General features: G+C 45.3%; 1 protein-coding gene across 2 annotated transcripts in view; it reads left to right on the forward strand.

Annotated features, from left to right (window-relative positions):
* Nucleotides 1-20,389, forward strand: part of LOC149427112 (nuclear distribution protein nudE-like 1-A) — a 48,471-nt gene extending 28,082 nt beyond the window's left edge. For both annotated transcript variants that reach the window (XM_089668249.1, XM_089668250.1), the window contains exons 4-9: nucleotides 431-579; nucleotides 7,134-7,270; nucleotides 12,997-13,167; nucleotides 15,983-16,074; nucleotides 17,972-18,138; nucleotides 20,312-20,389. In XM_089668249.1, coding sequence (XP_089524375.1) covers nucleotides 431-579; nucleotides 7,134-7,270; nucleotides 12,997-13,167; nucleotides 15,983-16,074; nucleotides 17,972-18,138; nucleotides 20,312-20,354 — 759 coding nt within the window. In that variant the 3' untranslated portion in view covers nucleotides 20,355-20,389. The remainder of the gene's footprint in view (nucleotides 1-430; nucleotides 580-7,133; nucleotides 7,271-12,996; nucleotides 13,168-15,982; nucleotides 16,075-17,971; nucleotides 18,139-20,311) is intronic.
* The last annotated feature ends 1,528 nt before the right edge of the window (nucleotides 20,390-21,917 follow it).

Consider the following 21,917-nt stretch of genomic DNA (forward strand, 5'->3'; position numbering starts at 1 on the left):
GCTTTGGGCTGGCTGCAAGGGATGGTCAGAGACTGTGGGCCTTATTTGTGGTCCTTCTCTAATATATTGGGGTACTTGGACTGGGAGAGGGAGAGACAGCAGTTGAAGGCAATCAGGAATTCTACATGTACATCTGCTGGCAGGATGAGAGAGCAGAGAGATGATGTCATCCATCTGCTGCTGCTCCCTTCACTTTTCCAGTCATAGACAGGGAGTGTGGTGATGACAAGTTGCATAACTGCAGAAAAGGAACATTGGGTCTCCTGAGCTGTGTCATTTTTAGGACTGGATGAACAGAAGTACAAATCCTTTGTGAACAGCTCCTGCATATGTATTCCAACGCTGTATATAGCTTTTTTTTTTTTTTTTTTTTTTTCCCTGCAGTTTTCAGCTTTGAGACTTCTGATGTTTTTTTTTTTTCAAATTTCAGGAGAAGCTGGAGCATCAGTACTCGCAGAGCTACAAGCAGGTGTCCCTCCTGGAGGACGAGCTGAGCCGCGCTCGAAATATCAAGGACCAGCTTCACAAATATGTGAGGGAGCTGGAGCAGGCCAACGATGACCTGGAAAGAGCCAAACGGTGAGCTGTGCAATCATTTATTGTGGGTGAAGGACAAAAATGTCTCTATTAAAGTCAAGGATTGTCCTTGATTTATTGCTGTGTGCCGGTTATCCTCACAGTCCCTCTCTGCATTTGACATCGCAGGATGTTGTGCGTATAATATAGTGTTGGAAGTGTATTTGAAATATGAAGTCCACATATCTGGGATGAACAACCTTCGGATCTTTTTTTTTTTTTTTTTTTTTTTAGAGAGTCTTATTGGATATTACAGTCCTTGAGACCAATGACAGATGCATTAGAGAAGGGCTCAAAATTTCAAGTCCTGAGCTACCAGCCAGGCCTTAAGAGTTACTTGGCACCAGTTGCCCCACCCAACCCCTGCCCTGCCCTGCCCCGCCCCAGAACATGCCCTGGTAAATTATCTCATGAAATGACACTGTTAAATGTTTTAGGCAGAATAAAGTTACAAACATAAATCTTACCAACAACAACTTTAACAATATTAACATAGATGTAGTACGTCTGTTTTCTGAGTACAAATCATCGTTACCATTTTCGGCAGAGCCCCCATGTGTTCTCTCTCGCCATACAATGATACAGATGACATGGCACACTGCTATCAGATCCCCAGTAGGGATGCACCGAAATATCAGCCACCGAAACTTATCGGCCGAAAATAATCCTATTGGCATTCTGTCTATAGGAGAAATATAGCCGATACAGGGCACTGTGTGTACTGCAGATGTGAGGGGGGAAGGGGACGCCTGAGAAGGCAGGAGAGGAGCAGTGTATACAGTGACTGTCACTATATGTGCCAGTTTTTAAATTACCGGCTTTTTTTTTCTTCACTATAGCTCAGAGAATTGGCTGTCACTTTCCCCCCAGCTAAAAGAAACAATGTTTCCTTTTAGTTTCTTTCCCTAGATAAAAGAAACAAAGTTTCCTTTAGCTCTGGGGAAAGTGACAGCTAATTCTGTGAGCTATAGTGAAGAAAAAAAAAAAAGCCGGAACTTGCATTTAAAAATCGGCGCCGACATATAGTGACAGTCAGTGAGGGAGCCTCACTGTATACACAGCTCCCCTTCTGCCCCCTCTCCCCCTACAAAAATGACCTGTCAGTTATATGCTGCTACATAGGAAACTATTGGTCCCCTATGTGATAACAATAAAATCATGTTAAAAAACAAACGAAAAAAAAGTGTATGTATATATATATATATATGTGTGTGTGTGTAAATATATATTTTAATTTTTCAGGTACTTATATAGCGCCGTCAATTTACGCCGCGCTTTTTATATATTGTACATTCACATCAGTCCCTAACCCTCAAGGAGCATACAATCTAAGGTCCCTGACCCTCAAGGGGCGTACAATCTAAGGTCCCTGACCCTCAAGGGGCGTACAATCTAAGGTCCCTGACCCTCAAGGGGTGTACAATCTAAGGTCCCTGACCCTCAAGGGGTGTACAATCTAAGGTCCCTAACCCTCAAGGGGCGTACAATCTAAGGTCCCTGACCCTCAAGGGGCGTACAATCTAAGGTCCCTGACCCTCAAGGGGCGTACAATCTAAGGTCCCTGACCCTCAAGGGGCGTACAATCTAAGGTCCCTAACCCTCAAGGGGCGTACAATCTAAGGTCCCTAACTCACATCCATACATACACATACTAGGGACAATTTAGACAGGATCCAATTCACCTCCCAGCATCTCTTTGGAGTGTGGGAGGAAACCAGAGTACCTGGAGGAAACCCATGCACAGGGAGAACATGCAAATTCCAGGCAGGTGGTGCTGTGGTTGGGATTCGAACCAACGACCCTGGTGCTGCCAGGCGGAAGTGCTAACCATTTAGTGTGTGTGTGTTTTGTATATATGTATATGAAAGTAGAAAAAGATACAAAAAAAGAGCCTCCACACCCCCACATACGCAGCCTACTCTGTTCGGTTTTCGGCCACGTGTTCTGAATTTTCGGTATCGATTTTGGCACCAGAATTTTTCATTTCGGTGCACCACTAATCCCCAGACCACTGAGCCGGCTACATGGGCACTGACAGCTCTTAATATACGGAAGCAAGTACAACAGGGACCGGGGGGGGGGGGGTTGTACGCTGTTAGTCCACCTTTTCATTTTTATTTCTGAAAAGGTGAACCAACCCTTTAACACAAAGGCCACCTTTTTCAAAGAGAAGAATTATGAGACCTGTTGAAATTAATTCGGCTTCGTGCACACGACGGCAAATGGCCATACAACATACAATGCGACTGTATCATCTCTGCTGGGAACGACAGGTACAGCGTACAACCACAGCAGTCAGTCTGTACAAATCATTTGCAGGACACCCCCCCCCCCCCCCCCTCCACCTTATAATGATCACAAAGATTAACATACTGTAAAACCATTATAAAATTGAAAAATGTATACACCTAAACACACAATGCCAAAAACTCCACACCCAGTTATCTGCCCCTAGGACAAAAGATTTGTACCAAAGATGTTCTAGACAGAAGAAAGAACCTGCCAGGTAATCAAAAAAGAGCACAACAAATGCTTAAAGCACAAATACCTTCTATAAACATACCGGTAGCACTACTTTGTATTGTAGATGGAAGAGTTATGCAGCGCACACGCCTTTCCCAGGAGGCACCACTCCTATTATATGGGCATATTTAGGAACTCTAAATGTACAGTATATTGACTGTGCAGCTAGCGGGGCCGTGGATAAGGGGGTACTACCAGTCCTCCTGTACGGGGCCCAGGCAGCTGGGTGAATAGGATGTGGGCAGAGAGGGTGATTGGCACAGCGGGGGCAATTACAGCCAGCTGATAGCCGGCTTCTTCTCCTCTTCCACTGGCTTTCAGCTGCATTAGAGAGAGTCATACAGGGGATCAGTTCCACTAATTGCCCCCCCGCCATACCCATCATCCTCTTCCCCTGCTGCCTAGGCTCCTCACCCTTGCAGTGCTGCTGGCTTCCATCCACTCCTTCCCACCAGCACTGCAATACACTTCAAGCTGCAATAAGGATCCTTCAGGATGGAGAATGGAGGAAGGGGTCCAGTAAATGTCATGTTTCCCAGCCCCTTCCTTTCCTGAATGAACACAATGAGTGATCGGTACCCATCACTCACTATGTTCATTCGTAGCTGAAGCATAGGAAACTGATTTGGTTTTTTTTTTTTTTGTTGGGGAAGGGGGTCCTGTCAGGTTGGCTGTAAGGGGCCCCGTGGTTTCTAACACCAGTTAGATTAAAAAAAAAAAAAGTAGCGCTTATTTAAATCAATAATAATCACATAAATAATAAAATAAATCAAACTCTATTTGTGAAAGCGATAAATTAATATGATGTATGCGAATATCATTAACCACTTTAAGTCCGGACACTTTTACCTCCTTCCTGCCCAGGCCAATTTTCAGCTGTCATCGCTATCACACTTTGAATGACAATTGCGGGGTCATGCAACACTGTACCCATATGAATTTTGGAGCATTTTTTTGAGACAGATAAAGCTGTATTTTGGTGGTATTTATTCACCACTGGGATTTTAATTTTTTTTTGCTATATAAATGAGTCCAAAGTCCAAAATGTTTGAAAAAAAGTGTTTTCTTATAAAATTTTGCAAATAACATTTCATCATAAATCTTGGCCAAAATGTATTCAGTTATTTTTTTAGTAAAAAAAAATAACCCAAATTAGTTTAACCAAAAATTATAATTAAAAAAAAAATTTTTTTACATTTTTATTTATTTTTATTTTTATTTTTTTCTTAACATACTGTCACCCTAGTAGTACAGTGTCACCATGGTGACACTGTACTACTTGTGGGGGGTGATGCAGATTTTTTTTTTTTTTTTGCACTGATTCCTTTTACACCCATAAACACTGTAAAAGCAATCATTTCTCCTTCTCTCTGGCTGCATTCTTGCAGCCATTGAGAAATACTGTGTGAGCTGTGATTGGTCACAGCTTGTCACATTGTAAAGTGTCATAGCCGACACCAGCATGAACCGCACAAACACATAAGCCGTCTCAAAAATCTGAGACGCCAGCCGCTATCGGAACGTAGTGACGTCAGTCCGATGCTCCATCCTACGCGTTTCGTCACTTGCCATCTTCGCAGAGCGGAAGCCCTGGCAGCTAGGATGTTATGAATCCACCCTGGTCAGTACAGCACAGGACTCTTGATCAATCCTTGAGCAACTGCAATACTTGGCTGATTTTCAGATGGGGATTGGGGTCATGTATGCGATTTTAAAGCTGAATCCTTTACTAAAAAAAAGTGGCAGATACCCTTTATAAACATATCCACACCACTTCTATGTGGACATTCTAAATATAAATGCCTTGATCAAAGTATAATAATGTCATATAATGAAACACAATACAAACAGGCACGCTGACACAAAATTAAAGTGTTTGTAAACTCTTACATATACTCAATGAAGTGACTGACAGAGATGAAACAAATCCATCTGCATTAGTTGTATCGGTTTATCTGCAGTTTTCTCTTCTCTGCATCTGTTCAAAGTGCTATATTATAAAGCAGAAAAAAAGGGGGTGAAGAGCTGAAGTTACACTTTGCAGAGGTCAGTGAGGAGATCTCTGAGTGCTGATTGGAGGGAGGGGACACACCTTCCTCCCCACATCACACAGGAACAGAGCTGAGGCTATCAATCAGCTTAAGGTCCCTCCCCTGTCACCATTTTTCTCTTGATGTCAGGAAATTGTGTTAGAAGTGACTTGTGCTGATAGCAGCGGAAGGAAGCAGCCGACAGAAGTGACACTTGGTGCTCTGGACTATGACAAGTACATGATATAGAGGGATATGCTTTGTTCATATTTCATGTCTGAGGTTTACAACCACTTTAAAGAAGAATTCCAGGCACGGTATTTTAACAGTTACATTGTTCCAGCTGGGAGCAATGTAACTATGTATATAACTTACCTGGCTGATGCCCCTGGAAGCTGGAAATCACTGAAGCAGACACCGCTACTACATTAAACTCAACTCGTGCTCTGCTGAGCGGCTGGCTTGATGTATTGTGAACACAGGAGGTCGGCTGCTCAGTACAGGCGTCATTTAGAAAATGCTTTACATGTTCTGAGTGAACACAAGGAGTTTTTCGATTGGACGAGGTGGAGAGCCGGGGCAGTGATGTTACTGTCTCCACCTTATCTGATCAGAGAATGCTTAGCATTCATACAGAACATGCAAAGCTTTCTCTGGTGCTCGTACCAATCAGCCAACCTCCTGTGTGTTCAGAATGCATTAGGCTAACCCAGGGTTAGGCAACCTGTGGCTCTCTAGCTGTTGTGGAACTACATTTCCCATGAGGCATTGCAAAGATTACAAAACTGACAGTTACAGCTATGACTTGCAGAGGCATGATGGAAATTGTAGTCCTGAGGCTCTCAGGTTGCCTACCCCTGGGCTAACCGCTCAGCATGGGACCTGGAAGCAAGTGGTGATCACTGTAGTGATTTCCAGCTTTTATAGGGCATCGACCAGGTATGGTACATACATACTGTAGTTACACTGGTCAAGCTTGACCAGTGTAACTGTGTAATATGCCATGCCTGGAATTCTTCAAAGAATAAGTTTACTTTTTTGAAAAAAATAAATGCACCTTTTTTCGCAGGTTAAAATATGTGCATTTAAAAAAAATTTTGCAAGTGCAATGTCCAGCTCCTGCAGACTCTCAGAATAGCTATCTGCCCGTCCCTTCAGTATGGACAGGCAGTTACCTAAGAGCCGGAAAAACGAAGGAACTAGAAGAATGGCTCATAATATGACATTACTATTCTCTAATAAAGGCATTTATATAGGTGTATGTGACGGGAGTCACTTTGGGTGGGGGTGCCCATGGAACCCAACTCACTTTGGAGAGGTGGGGAGACCCCTGTCTCAGCTCCCCATATCCCTATTATGTGTAAGTCACCCTGTGCCTGTTAGGGGTACAGGGTGATCTATCCTAATATTGTGTAGACATGTATAGGTGGGGGGGGGGTTGTGGATTGTTTGGTGTTGTGTGGTTGCATCCCATTGTTGTGTGTCTGGCTTGGGAGCAAACTATTATGGGATGTATGTGTTTGTGTATTGGCTTGGTGGGGGGTGTCTCCAGCAACCCTCCCTCCTGATGGGACTGTCTGCTGGTGTGTCTCTTGTTTCTAAATGTAGATTGCCCCTCCATGTGTCATTATCCAGGGAGGGGGGATTGTTCCCTTGAATGTATATATCTTGTATCTGTGTTAAAATAAACGAGTCTACTTCCTGGTTTACTTCAAGACTGGTGTCATCTAGTCTTGTGGTGTCTATGGTCGGTGTTCGGACGGGGAAGCGGGAGTCTAACGGAAGTACCCAAGCGCAGTTTGGGGTCGGTTCCGTTACAGTAGACATAAAAGTATTCATAAAATTGATGTGGAAATGTATATAGAGAGTATCCGTTATCTTACAGCGAAGACCTCAGAAATCTTCTAGCGGGCAGAGGAAAGGCATCGCTCACAACGTACATTTTTTGTATAGAAAATGTCTTTTGTAAATTTGCTAAGGTAACATTTGATCTCCTGTTCACAGGGCGACAATCGTGTCTCTGGAAGACTTTGAGCAGAGGCTAAACCAGGCCATCGAAAGGAACGCGTTCTTGGAGAGCGAGCTTGACGAAAAAGAGTCTTTGTTGGTGTCTGTACAGAGATTAAAGGACGAGGCGCGAGGTAGGATTTCTACTTGTCTCAATATTTATCCTCTTGCCATGGACACAATGGTTGATTGAACACGTTCATTTTCCTTGTACACACCCAAAGGTGTCACCTGAGATTAACTTGTTCGCTTGCTTCTAAAAATACAATTGGAATTTCTTTAAAGACAAAAAAATAACACCCAAACAACAAGACAAAGAAAAGACCGGGAATGGTGCAATTCATTTTCGTTTTCGTAAGAGCTGCTAAAGGAGGGAGGGCCTGAACAAATCTTCAGCATTTACTCTGCATTATTAAAGTCTTGTGAACTTTAAGTTCAAATCGATTTAATACATTCCAGGTGCATCAAAACAAAAGGTTTTCTGTAGAAAGCAGCCACAGCACGTCTGTTACCAGCATGCTTCAGTGGAGGAGCCCTGCTTTTTGTGGAGAAGCAGTTGCCTCTCTACAGAGATTCGTAATGCCTCTTGCTAAGTCAGACCTATAATTCTGCACACAACAAGTAAGTGAAGCTTAATGGCACCGCTCTGAAGCTGGATTCACAGAAAAGAATCACCCCACTGGCATAGGAGTGAAGGAAGCAGCGTGATTTGTCCATTGCAGTGTCTAGAGTGAGACAAGGAGGAGCGGACACCGCTCAAACCAAACCCAGCAGTCCGGCGTGTATGATGTGTGGAGTGGCCTCAGCACCACGCTGATGGTCAAAACAAACCATTTAAAGTCACAGGAAACCTGGAGATAAGATATAAAGTGGTTGTAAAGTCATTCTATGCATGAAGGTAAAAAACCATCTGTGTGGAGCAGTGCCCCCAGCCCCATCAATACTTACCTGAGCCTCATCGCGATCCAGCGATGTGAACGACTGCCTTGGCTGGCCTGGGTCTCTGCCTCTTCATTGGCTGAGACAGCAAGTGGGAGCCATTGGCTTTTGCTGCTGTCAATTACAGCCAGTCAGCCAATGAGAGAGGGGGTGGGGCCAAGCCGCAGCTCCTTATGTGAATGGACACAGGGAGCGAGTGCCCCCATAGCAAGCGGCTTGCTGTGGGGGCACCCCACAGGAGGGAGTAGCCAGGACAGCTTGTGGGGGATCCGAGAACAGGAGGATCGGGGCTGCTCTGTGCAAAACCACTACACACAGCAAGTAAGCAGAACATGTTTATTTAAAAAAAAATTAGCCTTTTAAAATGGCTTTAAGTACAGCGTACCACTGGAGAGGACCAAGGAGCTCTAGGACCCTTCATGTCATGTCTGACCTGAAGACATTTGGAAAAGCTAATCATACCAAAAAAGCATAAAATATTGCTGTGGGTGGGGTTTCTGAGTTTGTTTCTGACCATAGACACCCAATTTTGTGTCCCTATACAGAACGTACACTTAGTATGAACGTACAGGTGTATATACGCTTTCTCGATGTGTGTTCATGTACACTCTCATTGCCATGTTACCGAAGTCCTGTCACAAAAGGCTTCCCTGTCAGCCAGCCAATGCAATGTTTTGCATTTACTGACCTATCCATTGCCCATCTGCAGCTAAGTCATATGCTAAGTGTAACGGAACCGGACCCCGACTGCACTTGGGTATTTCCGTTAGACTCCTGCTTCCCTGTCCGAACACAGATCCACGGACACCACCGCTGGCCATACGAGACTAGACGAGACCAGTCTTGAAGGAAACCAGGAAATAGACTACTTTATTTTAACACAGACACAAGATATAAACATTCAAGGGAACAATTCCCCCCCCCCTCCCTGCATAAGGACACAGGGCAGGGCAAACCAAATCTAGCAACAAGAAACACATCAGCAGACACCCCCCCACCAAGCCAATACACAAACACATCCCATAATAGTTTGCTCCCAAGCAAGACACACAATAGAACAATGGGATGCAACTACATAACACCAAACAATCCACAACCCCCCACCCCACCTATCTCCTATACATGTCTACACAATATTAGGACAGATCACCCTGTACCCCTAACAGGCACAGGGTGACTTACACATAAGAGGGATATGGGGAGCTGAGACAGGGGTCTCCCCACCCCTCCAAAATGAGCTGTGTTCCATGGGCCCCCCACCCAAAGTCACTCCCATCATACTAAGGTACGGTCATGTGACTTGTAATGTCTCTGAGAGAACATGTGAACATTTTACTTACAGCAAGTCTTTAATGACACTGTTGTCTCACTGGGAACAGGGGACTCAGTGGATGAGAGGTGGCGCACACACCTAGTGCATTATCCAAGGTTTATTGTAGGAATGCAATAATAAAAACATACTCACAGAGGAAGCATGTATCTAAAAAGCATAGAAAAATGACAATGGCCACAACGGCGGGCAAGGTGTTCTCACTGTCAGTGCGGTCAAATGGCTGACGCGTTTCAGGGACGAATCCCTTTCCTCAGAGCTGATGTATGGACAGAAAGAGCCTCACTGTTGATGCCTCAACATACATCAGCATCAGAGGTTGGTCATCAGCTCTGAGAGGAAAGGGATTCATCCCCGAAACACGTCAGCAATTTGACCGCACTGACAGTGAGAACACCTTGCCCGCCGTTGTGGCCATTGTCATTTTTCTATGCTTTTTAGATACATGCTTCGTCTGTGAGTATGTTTTTATTCTTTCACTCCTACAATAAACCTTGGATAATGCACTAGGTGTGTGCGCCACCTGTTTTCTCTCTATCCAGTGGCTGATTTCCCCGTCTGAGGAGGGCTGCACCCCTGGAACATTTCCTTTGGTTGTCGCTGTCCTGGTACCCTTGGCTTCCCTTTTGGCTGTGCATATCCTGAGGCGCTGGAGAGTACATACGACTCAGTGGATGAGTTGCATGATTCCCCCCCTCCCAAAAAAAAGTGTCTGCAGCTCAAAATAGGGTGGTGACACACACATCGGGCTTCTTTTCACATAATTTATATATCAGCCTTTGTGTGCTTTGCCATAAAACTGAAGGATCCATACCAACCTTTTTAACGTGGAGGAACCCTTGAAATAACTTTCCGGTCTTGGGGAACCTGTGCTAATACTTGCTATATCTAAAGCTTACAGTAGAATAGTGTGATAGTCAGCGGGGAGAAAGTTCCTTCTCTTTGTGGTCACTGGAAATAATCCTCCCTCCCCCATACAGATAGCTGAAAAGCTCATTGGTCGCGGTGGTTTCTTATCTGAGAGGTAGAAATTGCTCAAGGAACCCCAAGAAATCTCTGGAGGAACCCTAGTTGAAAATAATGGATCTAGACCAGGGGTGGGCAAACTTTTTGACTTGAGGGCCGCAATGGGTTCATATATTGGACCCGGGGGCCGGACCAAGAGTAGATGAATGATGTGTATGTGTATGTGTCATCCATAGTAAGTATAGTAATATTCCCCCATAGTAAGCATAGTAATTCATCCCCCATATAGTAATTCATCCCCCCTATAGTAATTCATCCCCCCTATAGTAATTCATCCCCCCTATAGTAATTCATCCCCCCTATAGTAATTCATCCCCCCTATAGTAATTCATCCCCCATATAGTAATTCATCCCCCCTATAGTAATTCATCCCCCATATAGTAATTCATCCCCCATAGTAATTCATCCCCCCTATAGTAATTCATCCCCCCTATAGTAATTCATCCCCCATATAGTAATTCATTCCCAATATTAATTCATCCCCCATATTAAGTCCCCAAGTCCCCCCTGTGTCAATTCACTTACCTTTGCTCCGCGCGTTGCTCTCGCCGTGTTCCCGCGCCGTTCCGGTGTAGCATGAAGATCTGTCCCCCTCGACGTATCTGCGCATGTGCCAGTTTCAGGCATTAGCAGCCGATCGGCGATCTCCGGCACATGTGCAGATACGTCGAGGGGGACAGATCCTCATAGGAGACAGATTTTCATGTTACACCGGTCTTCAGGGCGGACTGTGAGAGGAGCCTAGCTCCCCTCGCGTTCGTCACGCTGCCCCGCCTACACACATCCTGACAGCCATCCTGACAGTATCACGCTCCGCGGGCCGGATTAAAAGGTCCGCCGGGTCATATACGGCCCGCGAGCCGTAGTTTGCCCATTGCTGATCTAGACAGTGGACATCACAGAGAAAGTGAAGGGTTCAGCACAAGCTGATTGCCTGAGGTACAGGCATGCCATGCGTTGGCACAGCGTCCTTTATCTCGGGTGAGAAAGCTATAGTATGCAAACTGACCACACTGATACAGGTCTGCTTCCATCCTAAGGCTACGTCCACACTTGACTTTATTTCTAACTCCTGACAAACGCCCCTATAGCGTTTGACAGGCGTTTGGTTACCATTTTTTAATGCTCCCCAAATGCCCTATGTGCGTTTTTGAGGTGTTTGCAAAGCATTAATGGTATTAACACTCCGCAAACACCTGCCAGGCGTTTGAGAAGCATCACCATAGACTTGAATGGGAGACTTCAACTCCTCCTGACTGGACAAGTGGCGTCAGTTTTGCTGCGACGCTAACGCGACGCAATGTGCTGCCATGTGCAGAATTTTCATAGGCGTTTGAGAAGCGTTGAAAACGCTTCCCAAAACACCTGTCTGACGCTGCTGACAAAGCTAGTGTGAACGTAGCCTTAAGGTGGGAATACATGATAAGAAAATTGATCATGGGATGACCGAGAGGCGTTCGTTCATTGGTCGAAATCGTGGCCCACATTAACCAATCTAAAAAAATCATTCGTCAGGGAATACGTAGTGTTGACGTCTTCCATACTAGTGGAAGTGATGCGGTGTGCATGTGACCTTGTAGCCACGCCTCTTCCGGCCAGAAGGAGCGATATACACAATTACCAGCAATGAGTATAATATCGTTTATTACATGACCTATATACATAAATATTGATACATAAAATATAATCTGCAGAATTCTGGTTTCATCATCTCATTAGGCCGATCAACTTTTAACATTTGGATTTTTCAATCGTGTAAACATCCGGGTCATCTTCTGTTTCCGCTCATGCGTGATAGCGCATGATAGATTTTTTTCGTACGACTGTCATACCACCGCTTAGAAAATCGGTCATTCGTTTGCGAAACAACAACATTTTGCAACCGGATTTTTCCGTTCTCAATATCATTATCGGTTAAAACATCCTGCTCATCAATGAAGAGAAAATCGTTCGTTCGATCAGCGGTTCCTCGAAATTTTTCAAACGATTTTCTTATCGTGTGGTTCGAATGATTCAGGAAGAGAAAACTTTGACCCCAGATAACCACATATGTTCTGCTGAACATGAAAGTATCCGTAAAAAAAAAAAAGAAAATCTTGCACATCATTTATTATAGACATGGAAATTTATTATAGGGCTGACTGATCTTTTGTACACTTTAACCCTTTAGTCCTCTTTAAACTGCATTTTTTTTTTATACAGCTTCTAAGCAGAAAAGTTTAAGTGTCATTATTCTCAAACAGTAAAAGATCTTTTAGAGCCGAGAATCCCATAATAAGTTGTGGGTGTGTTGTAGAAGCGGAGTAAGCAAGTCACTGATCATCCCCATGACTGAAGATCTGTTGTCATCCTCCTCTGGAGCTCCCTTCTATCACAGGGCTGTCACATTCACCAGCTCGGCTCACACTGGCCGCAGTCCAGACAAGAGGATTATTTGTGTTTTTCAGGAAAGTTTTAACAGATGGCTCTTTCATCATCTAAGGCTCTTCAGAGAGAGCCTTCCATGTAATTACACAAGGGGGCAAGTTTTTAATAAATTGTTTTTTTTGTTTTTTTAAATTGTAGATTTAAGGCAAGAATTAGCTGTACGTGAAAGACAGACGGACGGGAGAAAATCTGCTCCGAGTTCTCCGACTTTGGATTGTGAGAAGACCGACTCGGCCGTCCAGGCGTCCCTGTCTTTACCCGCCACGCCCGTGGGCAAAATCTCAGACAACAGTTTTACCTCTCCGAAAGGTCAGTCCACTCCGCCCCCTGTGTGTTATGTCATCTCTTCATCTCGAGGACAAAGGACAAAAGCGTAAAGCTGAAGTTTAATCTGTTGATTTTTTTGTCATCCCTGGTTCCCTCCCCCCTTCCTTAACCACTTCAAGTCTGGACACTTTCACTCCCTTCCTGTCCAGGCCAATTTGTCAGTGCTATCACACTTTGACAATTGCACGGTCATGCAACACTGTACCTGTATGAATTTTTTAGCATTTTTTTGAGACCGATAAAGCTTTATTTTGGTGGTATTTATTCACCACTGGGATTTTTTTTTTTGCTATATAAATGAAAAAGTCCAAAAAATTTTTAAAAAAGTTTTTTTTCTTATAAAAGTTTGCAAATATTTCATAAATCTTGGCCAAACTTATTTCGTTATCTTTTTAGTACAAAAAAAAAAAAAATAACCCAAATTAGTTTATAACCAAAAATTACCATTTTTTAAAATTTTTATTTTATTTTTTTATATATTTTTTTACATACTGTCACCCTAGCAGTACAGTGTCACCATGGTGACACTGTACTACTTGTGGGGGGGTGATGAAGTTTTTTTTTTTGTACACTGCTTGCTTTTACACCCATAAAGGCTGTAAAAGCAATCATTTCTCCTTCTCTCTGGCTGCATTCTTGCAGCCATTGAGAACTACTGTGTGAGCTGTGATTGGTCACAGCTTGTCACATGGTAGAAGGTTGTTGTGAATAGCCCTGTACCATGTGACCTCTGTGATCATTCACAGATTTCGCACGTAGTAAGCAAAGATGTCAGAAGTGACATCTTGCTTACTACTCTGCATGTGATCACTGATTGGCCAGTCAGTGATCACATGATCAGGACCTCGCACAGAGGTCCCGTCCGACGATCGGCATTCCACTGTGTCCGGAGGACTGCGGTGCCGCGCGAACAAGTACGGGGCAAGGAGGCGGGAGCCACCGTCCAGCTGTTGATATACAACGGCCGGACGGGAGGTGGTTAACTACTTGCCGACTGTGCCCTGTAGCTTTACTACTCCGGTTTGGGCTGGCTGCGCAAAATCGCTTATATATTTATTATTTTATTACAGGTAGTTATATAGCGCTGTCAATTTACGCAGCACTTTACATCTATATTGCATTCACATCAGTCCCTAACCCTCAAGGGACGCACAATCTAAGATACCTAACTCACATTCATACATACACATACTAGGTCTAGTATGTGCATGTATGAATGTAAGTTAGGGACCTTAGATTGGACGCGTGCCTGTGTGGGTTTCCTCCTGGTGCTCCGGTTTCCTCCCACACTCCAAAGACACGCTGGTAGGTTATTTGGATCCTGTCTAAATTGGCCCAATTTAGACAGGATATAATTAACCTACCAGCGTGTCTTTGGAGTGTGGGAGGAAACCGGAATACCCGGCGGAAACACACAGGCACAAGGAGAACATGCAAACTCCAGGCAGGTGGTGCCATGGTTGGGATTCGAACCAGCGACGCTAGTACTGCCAGCCCGAAGTGCTAACCATTTATCCATTGTGCTGCCCATATACGTCGCTTTTCTGGGTAGGGAGTGCGCGCGCACGCCTATCTACCTACAGGGGCGTATTCACCACAAGGCAAACAAGGCATTTGCCTAGGGTGGTAATTTTCAGGGGGACAGCGGAAGAAGGGACACATGAGGACCAGGTGGAATCCATGAGAGGCTGCGGGCTGCTTGACTGTGTATACAGAACCCAACTCTCGTTCCCGGGGATGCCCGGAGCTGTGAAGGTGTTTTTCTCGCCGGGTGGGGGGGGGGGGGGCGGCATGATAGCGGGTGTATGGGGCCCGGTGAGGGTTGGTATCAGACTTTCTCCGCGGTAGATGGGGGGGGGGGGGGATTTTGTGTTGCCTAGGGCAGCACAAAACTTAAATACACCACTACCTAGGACAGGAGGTATGTTAGGATCCACAACACCAATAAAAACAGGACTAGGTACCACATGCACTTTTTCCCCTGGAGGCTTGTAGAGACAGACATTCCTGGTGAGACGCCTTCAAAGTCGATGTAAAAACATGCCCCCGTCCTCATCCCAGAATGCATTGCTCAGTGCCTTATGACTTCTCTAGAAGCCCAGACGTTATCACTATAATTGCTGGGGCCCCTTCCTATGGTCTGGCCTTCAGACGTTTGGTAGTTCAGTAGGCTTTAACCCCCATTTCACATCCATGCGGCCGTGCGGGCCGAGTTTTGCTCGGGCACAAGAGCCCATTCATTTGAATGGACTCCCGTGCCCCGTGACACGCAGGGAAGAAGTCCCTGCACTACTTTGGAAAACACAGCCGAGGTTCCCAGTACGGTTGCGTTTTCCAGTGCGGGCGGCGTACCATTAGAACTAATGACACCCTCCTGCGGGTACGCAATTCTCTGTGCGGGTGGTGCGGCTGCACGGATTTTTGTGCGGATCTGCAGCGGCACCAACCGCACAGAAGTGAACTGGGGGTTAAAGTTCTGAGCAATGAAATGTTGGTAATGAGGCTCCTTATTGGTTAAAGTACAGGTTCACTTGAAATAAATGATCACTTTTGAAGGACACAAAATCTTCTGCGTGATGAACATGACATCATATTTCCACGTCTTTATCTGTGTTAGTAAGGTCACCCGGCTTATCGGGAATGTCAGATTCTAAGAGCTTCCAGCAGGAAAGCTTCACAGATCTGAGATATTATTTATTGCCGGTTCTTTGAGTTCATTCCAGAGTCCAGATCTCACTTTCCTTTCTACTCGGTGTCCGGACTTTGCTGTAAGTTTAACATTTTGTTCTTCTCTTAGGTATACCTAACGGATTTGGTACCACCCCCCTGACTCCGTCCGCCAGGATATCTGCACTTAACATTGTGGGGGATCTCTTGAGAAAAGTTGGTGTGAGTATAGACCTGTCATGTCCAGCACCTTCCTCAGATATACTGCTGACTATTTAAAGTGATTATAAAGGATAACATTTTATTTTGGAAATAAAATAACGTACGTTATACTTGCCTGCTCTGTATAATGGTTTTGCACAGAGCAGCTTCAGTCCTCCTTTTCTGGGGTCCCCCGACAGCTCTCCTGGCCCCTTCCCCCTCAGAGTGCCCCCATAGCAAGCCACTTTCTAAACAAAGGGTCAATTTACTGTCCTTCAATCTTTAGGGGGCCGGACTGTGGTCTGAGGGAGTAGAAAAAAGTCCTGGTGTCAGTGGCAGCCACTGACATCCTTCTGTCAACACACCGCTTGGTCCCTCACCGCCATCTTGCTTGCCCACGATGCCCGCTGGCTCTTCTGGGTGCAGTCAGTGGGGCCTTGTGATGACACATCGCTAGGCCCACCCACCTCCAACACACTCAATGAGAGACTAAAGGCCTCCTGGGTATGTGATGTGCATCCTAGGAGGCCCAGCCAGCACTGAGCACTTCATTTGTTTAGACGAATGGCGTGGATTGAGGGGCAGGGCTAAGCTGTTTGCTTAAAAAAAAAATGTTTAAAAACCTCCCATATTTGTGTAGAGGAAGGTTGTAGCAGGGGGAAACTTGTGAAGGTTGGAACAGGGGGAAACTTGTGAAGGTTGGAGCGGGGGGAAACTTGTGAAGGTTGGAGCGGGGGGAAACTTGTGAAGGTTGGAGCGGGGGGGGGGGAAACTTGTGAAGGTTGTAGCGGGGGGAAACTTGTGAAGGTTGTAGCGGGGGGAAACTTGTGAAGGTTGGAGCGGGGGGAAACTTGTGAAGGTTGGAGCGGGGGGAAACTTGTGAAGGTTGGAGCGGGGGGAAACTTGTGAAGGTTGTAGCGGGGGGAAACTTGTGAAGGTTGTAGCGGGGGGAAACTTGTGAAGGTTGGAGCAGGGGGGAAACTTGTGAAGGTTGGAGCGGGGGGGAAACTTGTGAAGGTTGGAGCGGGGGGGAAACTTGTGAAGGTTGGAGCAGGGGGGAAACTTGTGAAGGTTGGAGCGGGGGGAAACTTGTGAAGGTTGGAGCAGGGGGGAATCTTGTGAAGGTTGGAGCTGGGGGAATCTTGTGAAGGTTGGAGCGGGGGGAAACTTGTGAAGGTTGGAGCGGGGGGGGGGGAAACTTGTGAAGGTTGGAGCGGGGGGGGGGGAAACTTGTGAAGGTTGGAGCGGGGGGGGGGGGGAAACTTGTGAAGGTTGGAGCGGGGGGAAACTTGTGAAGGTTGGAGCGGGGGGGGGGGAAACTTGTGAAGGTTGGAGCGGGGGGGGGGAAACTTGTGAAGGTTGGAGCGGGGGGGGGAAACTTGTGAAGGTTGGAGCGGGGGGGGGGAAACTTGTGAAGGTTTGGAGCGGGGGGGGGGGGAAACTTGTGAAGGTTGGAGCGGGGGGAAACTTGTGAAGGTTGGAGCGGGGGGAAACTTGTGAAGGTTGGAGTGGGGGGGGGGAAACTTGTGAAGGTTGGAGCGGGGGGAAACTTGTGAAGGTTGGAGCGGGGGGAAACTTGTGAAGGTTGGAGCGGGGGGAAACTTGTGAAGGTTGGAGCGGGGGGAAACTTGTGAAAACGGGTGAAGTTCTGCTTTCTTTTGTAGAAAAGCAGGGATATAAATAAGGGGGACAGTGGACATCCAGTTTTAAGAAAAATTGGCAGAAGTTGTTCACCTCTGAATGAGGCCACCAGAAAGACCGAATTACTTTTTGTTTTCTTGTTTTTTGTTTATTTTTTTTGCAGCTAGGAAAGGGTTCACTTTTAGTTGCAAAAATAAATCTTACGCCTGTGGAAACATGGATCCTGTGCATTGCTTGCATCCTAGTCGGTAACCTGTTGCTTCTCCCTTCTCTGCAGGCCTTAGAATCCAAGCTTGCTGCATGCAGGAACTTTGCCAAGGACCAGGCCTCCCGCAAGTCCTACGTCCCAGGGAGCCTGAACAGCGGTAGTAGCAGCACAAGCAGCATAGTAAACAGTGGAACAAAGTACTCCCACCCCGGGCACACAACCTTCTTCGATAAAGGGTGAGTGGAAAAGTGGGATGTCTGCTTCTTTATTTTACAAAAAAAAGATAAATAGTTAAGTGATCACTGCCTCACTTGTCTGCCTTTTCCCATTCTGTGTTTGCATTGTATTGTAACTCCTTGGAGCTGAGCGCACACAAATATGCGTCCTCTCAGCGGCTGGGCCTTGGCATAGAGGGGCCGCATATGTATGTACTGAATGTAAACAGCAGATGCGCGATCCCTGCTATTTACAGAAAGTCGTGAGACAGTCATGTGACAGCCAATCACGGCATCACATGACCCTAAACCCCGCCCCACCTTCCAGCTCCACAAGCCCCTTAAAGGGCCAGAAGGTGCTGTCACCAGGGGTTAAAATGACTGTCGTGTGTTTCTGGATCACCAATCACTAGCATGTGTCAAACCTGGTGCTTAACCTCTTGGCGCCGGCCGCACGCAAATGTGTGGCATCCCGGCGTCTGGGCCTTGACGCACATTTGCGTGCAATTAAGAAAAACATATGTGCTGAGAGCGCTCCCAGCACACATGTCCGGTACTCATGGAATGGTCCCGATCTCCTTTCAATCGGGACCTTTCCCGATCATGTGATGGCGTGTCACGGCGGTCACATGATCCTAAACCCCGCCCCTAGAAACTAGTCACAGCCATGGAGAAACTAGTCACAGCCATGGTCTGCAGACAAACGGCTTCCGTGTGTTAAAAAGGTGAGGAGCGCCTTGAACCCGGGTTCACATACATGCGGTGCGGCATAACGCATGTGATTCGCACAGGAACCGCACCGCATTCCTCTACAAATCGCATGTGATTTGTGTGCGGTGCGATTGGAGTTGTACATTTTGTGTGGCTCTGTTTGCACCGCGCCCTCGCCAAAAACGTGCAGGACCCTTTTTTGGTCCACACTGGAATCGGATCGCACGGGTATTCACACCTATGCGATCCAATTCTGCACATCGCACCGCGTTTTGCGGACCGCTTTCGGAGTGTTAACTTAACCTACACACCCGCAGCGGTTCGCATGTACGTGGTGCAATTCTGATGCAGTGCGGAATTCACACAGAAACTGCTGCAAATTCCGCACCTCATCAGTTGAACCCGGGCTGAATCAAGAATAGTTGCATATCAGTGATTCAGTATCAGGTTTTATTGGTAATCCTAAATTAAGCCCAAATGCGATGGTGTGCTTTTTCTTTTTTTTATCCTACCTAAAACACACTGATACTAGTTAAAAAAAAAAAAAAAAAAAAAAACACTGTCCAAAATATTTTGACCCTGACCGTTGACCCTCACTTTTGACCCTCACTTCACCCAAACACTAACCCTGAGACTGACCTAGATCAAACATTGAGTTTTTATTTTACACACATTTGTTTTTCTTTCTCCAGACGCAATATATATTTTTCATATATTTTGTAATAACTCATTAATTTTATATATATATATATATATATATATATATATATATATATATATAGAGAGAGAGAGAGAGAGAGATTGATTACAACAGATATGAAAAATATTTATTTTAAAATATATTCTTCAGATTTTTGTTTTGAGATATAGTTTTAATATATTTGTAAATGCATTCCAAAATTTGTCATTTTAAAGACATATAGTGTATTTGAAATGTATTTTTAAAAATATTTTTCATATATTTTGTAATAAAAATGCATTTCAACACACAGTTTATTTATATATATATATATATATATATATATATAAATAAAAATGTATTGAATACTGCTAAAATTGTAGCATTTCAAATATATGTCAATAAATATATTTTTCCTCCATGTGGGTAGTGTGAACCGAGACGAAGTGTATTAGCTGTATTTGTGATTACCAATAAAAAAATTAAAACAAATCACTGATACGTACAACTCTTGTACAATCCATGTGCCAAACCCTTCCCTGTGCTAGTTGTTTCCCATTTTTGTAGCATTTTCAACTTTTGGTTTAGTTCCCCGCTGGTAAGAAGTACTGTGGTTTTATTGTATCGATGGACACTTGTATGTACTTTGCACGTGTCCATGGCAGATTTCTCACTAGGGTGGTGTCTTGGATGAGCTTTTTTTTTCTTTTCAGCCTCCCTCCTCATTATCAGGTAAGTGATTGGCGGCTGGGACCCACATCCAGGTGGGCTGCAATAACGTTTTCTCTCTTTTCCCCCCACTAGGCAGGAAAAGGTCATTTTCCCCACGTTGTTTATGGGTAATTGAACATAGCGATAAGGTTGCATGCTGGTGTTCTGCCTCTGGGTGACTTAACGTGAATCCCTCCTTTCTCCAGATCGGCCACACTAACTGCATGGGGGCGTCTCTTTGCCGCTTTGCTGTCTAAATTCGAGGGCGTTTGTTTTGGTTTTTTTTGTGGTGTTGACAAGATATGAGCATCAGGCTTTCATGGCGATGCTCAGGATGCTGACAAGACTCTTAAAGTCGCAGTCATTGGATTGAGGAAATTGAAAAGGAACTACCGCGTTTTACTGCTGTTACGTTGTGATATTGATGACTGTGATTGCTCGTGCAAGTTTGTGGCAACAAAAGATTAAAGCCTCACTGAACGTTCAGGTTAAGGGCCGGTTCACGCCACAGTTTCTGCGTTCTGGATTCTGCATGAACGTTTACATGCAGTTTTGATGTGTTTTGGTTACCTTCTGGTGTGATTTCTTTTTTTTTTTTTTTATAAATTAAAAAAAACAAAAGGAAACCTTGGGAAAAAAAAGAAACGGGGGGGGACACATCTGGAACAAGTTACTCTGATGTGAACTGTAAGCGGACATGCATCTGGAGTCCGGACTGTCCATAATTTTAAAGCGTGCCTCCGGACTGTCCATAAATTTAAAGGGTGCCTCTGGACTGTCCATAAATTTAAAGGGTGCCTTGAGACTGTCCATAAATTTAAAGGGTGCCTTGGGACTGTCCATAAATTTAATGGGTGCCTCGGGACTGTCCATAAATTTAAAGGGTGCCTCGAGACTGTCCATAAATTTAAAGGGTGCCCCGGGACTGTCCATAAATTTAAAGGGTGCCCCGGGACTGTCCATAAATTTAAAGGGTGCCCCGGGACTGTCCATAAATTTAAAGGGTGCCCCGGGACTGTCCATAAATTTAAAGGGTGCCCCGGGACTGTCCATAAATTTAAAGGGTGCCCCGGGACTGTCCATAAATTTAAAGGGTGCCCCGGGACTGTCCATAAATTTAAAGGGTGCCCCGGGACTGTCCATAAATTTAAAGGGTGCCCCGGGACTGTCCATAAATTTAAAGGGTGCCCCGGGACTGTCCATAAATTTAAAGGGTGCCCCGGGACTGTCCATAAATTTAAAGGGTGCCCCGGGACTGTCCATAAATTTAAAGGGTGCCCCGGGACTGTCCATAAATTTAAAGGGTGCCCCGGGACTGTCCATAAATTTAAAGGGTGCCCCGGGACTGTCCATAAATTTAAAGGGTGCCCCGGGACTGTCCATAAATTTAAAGGGTGCCCCGGGACTGTCCATAAATTTAAAGGGTGCCCCGGGACTGTCCATAAATTTAAAGGGTGCCCCGGGACTGTCCATAAATTTAAAGGGTGCCCCGGGACTGTCCATAAATTTAAAGGGTGCCCCGGGACTGTCCATCATTTTTAAAGGGTGCCTCGGGACTGTCCATAATTTTAAATGGTGCCTTGACTGAAAAAAGGTTGAGAAACAATGTGCTAGACCACCTTATATATGATTTTGAGATGTAAGAAAAAAGTGAGAGCGTCTCACCAATGGTCACAGAGCCCAGGAAGGGTTTTAAACT

This window comes from Staurois parvus, unplaced genomic scaffold (genome assembly GCF_062004578.1).
Source record: "Staurois parvus isolate SC_StPar_1 unplaced genomic scaffold, SC_StPar_1.0 ptg004017l, whole genome shotgun sequence".
Lineage (NCBI taxonomy): Eukaryota > Metazoa > Chordata > Amphibia > Anura > Ranidae > Staurois > Staurois parvus.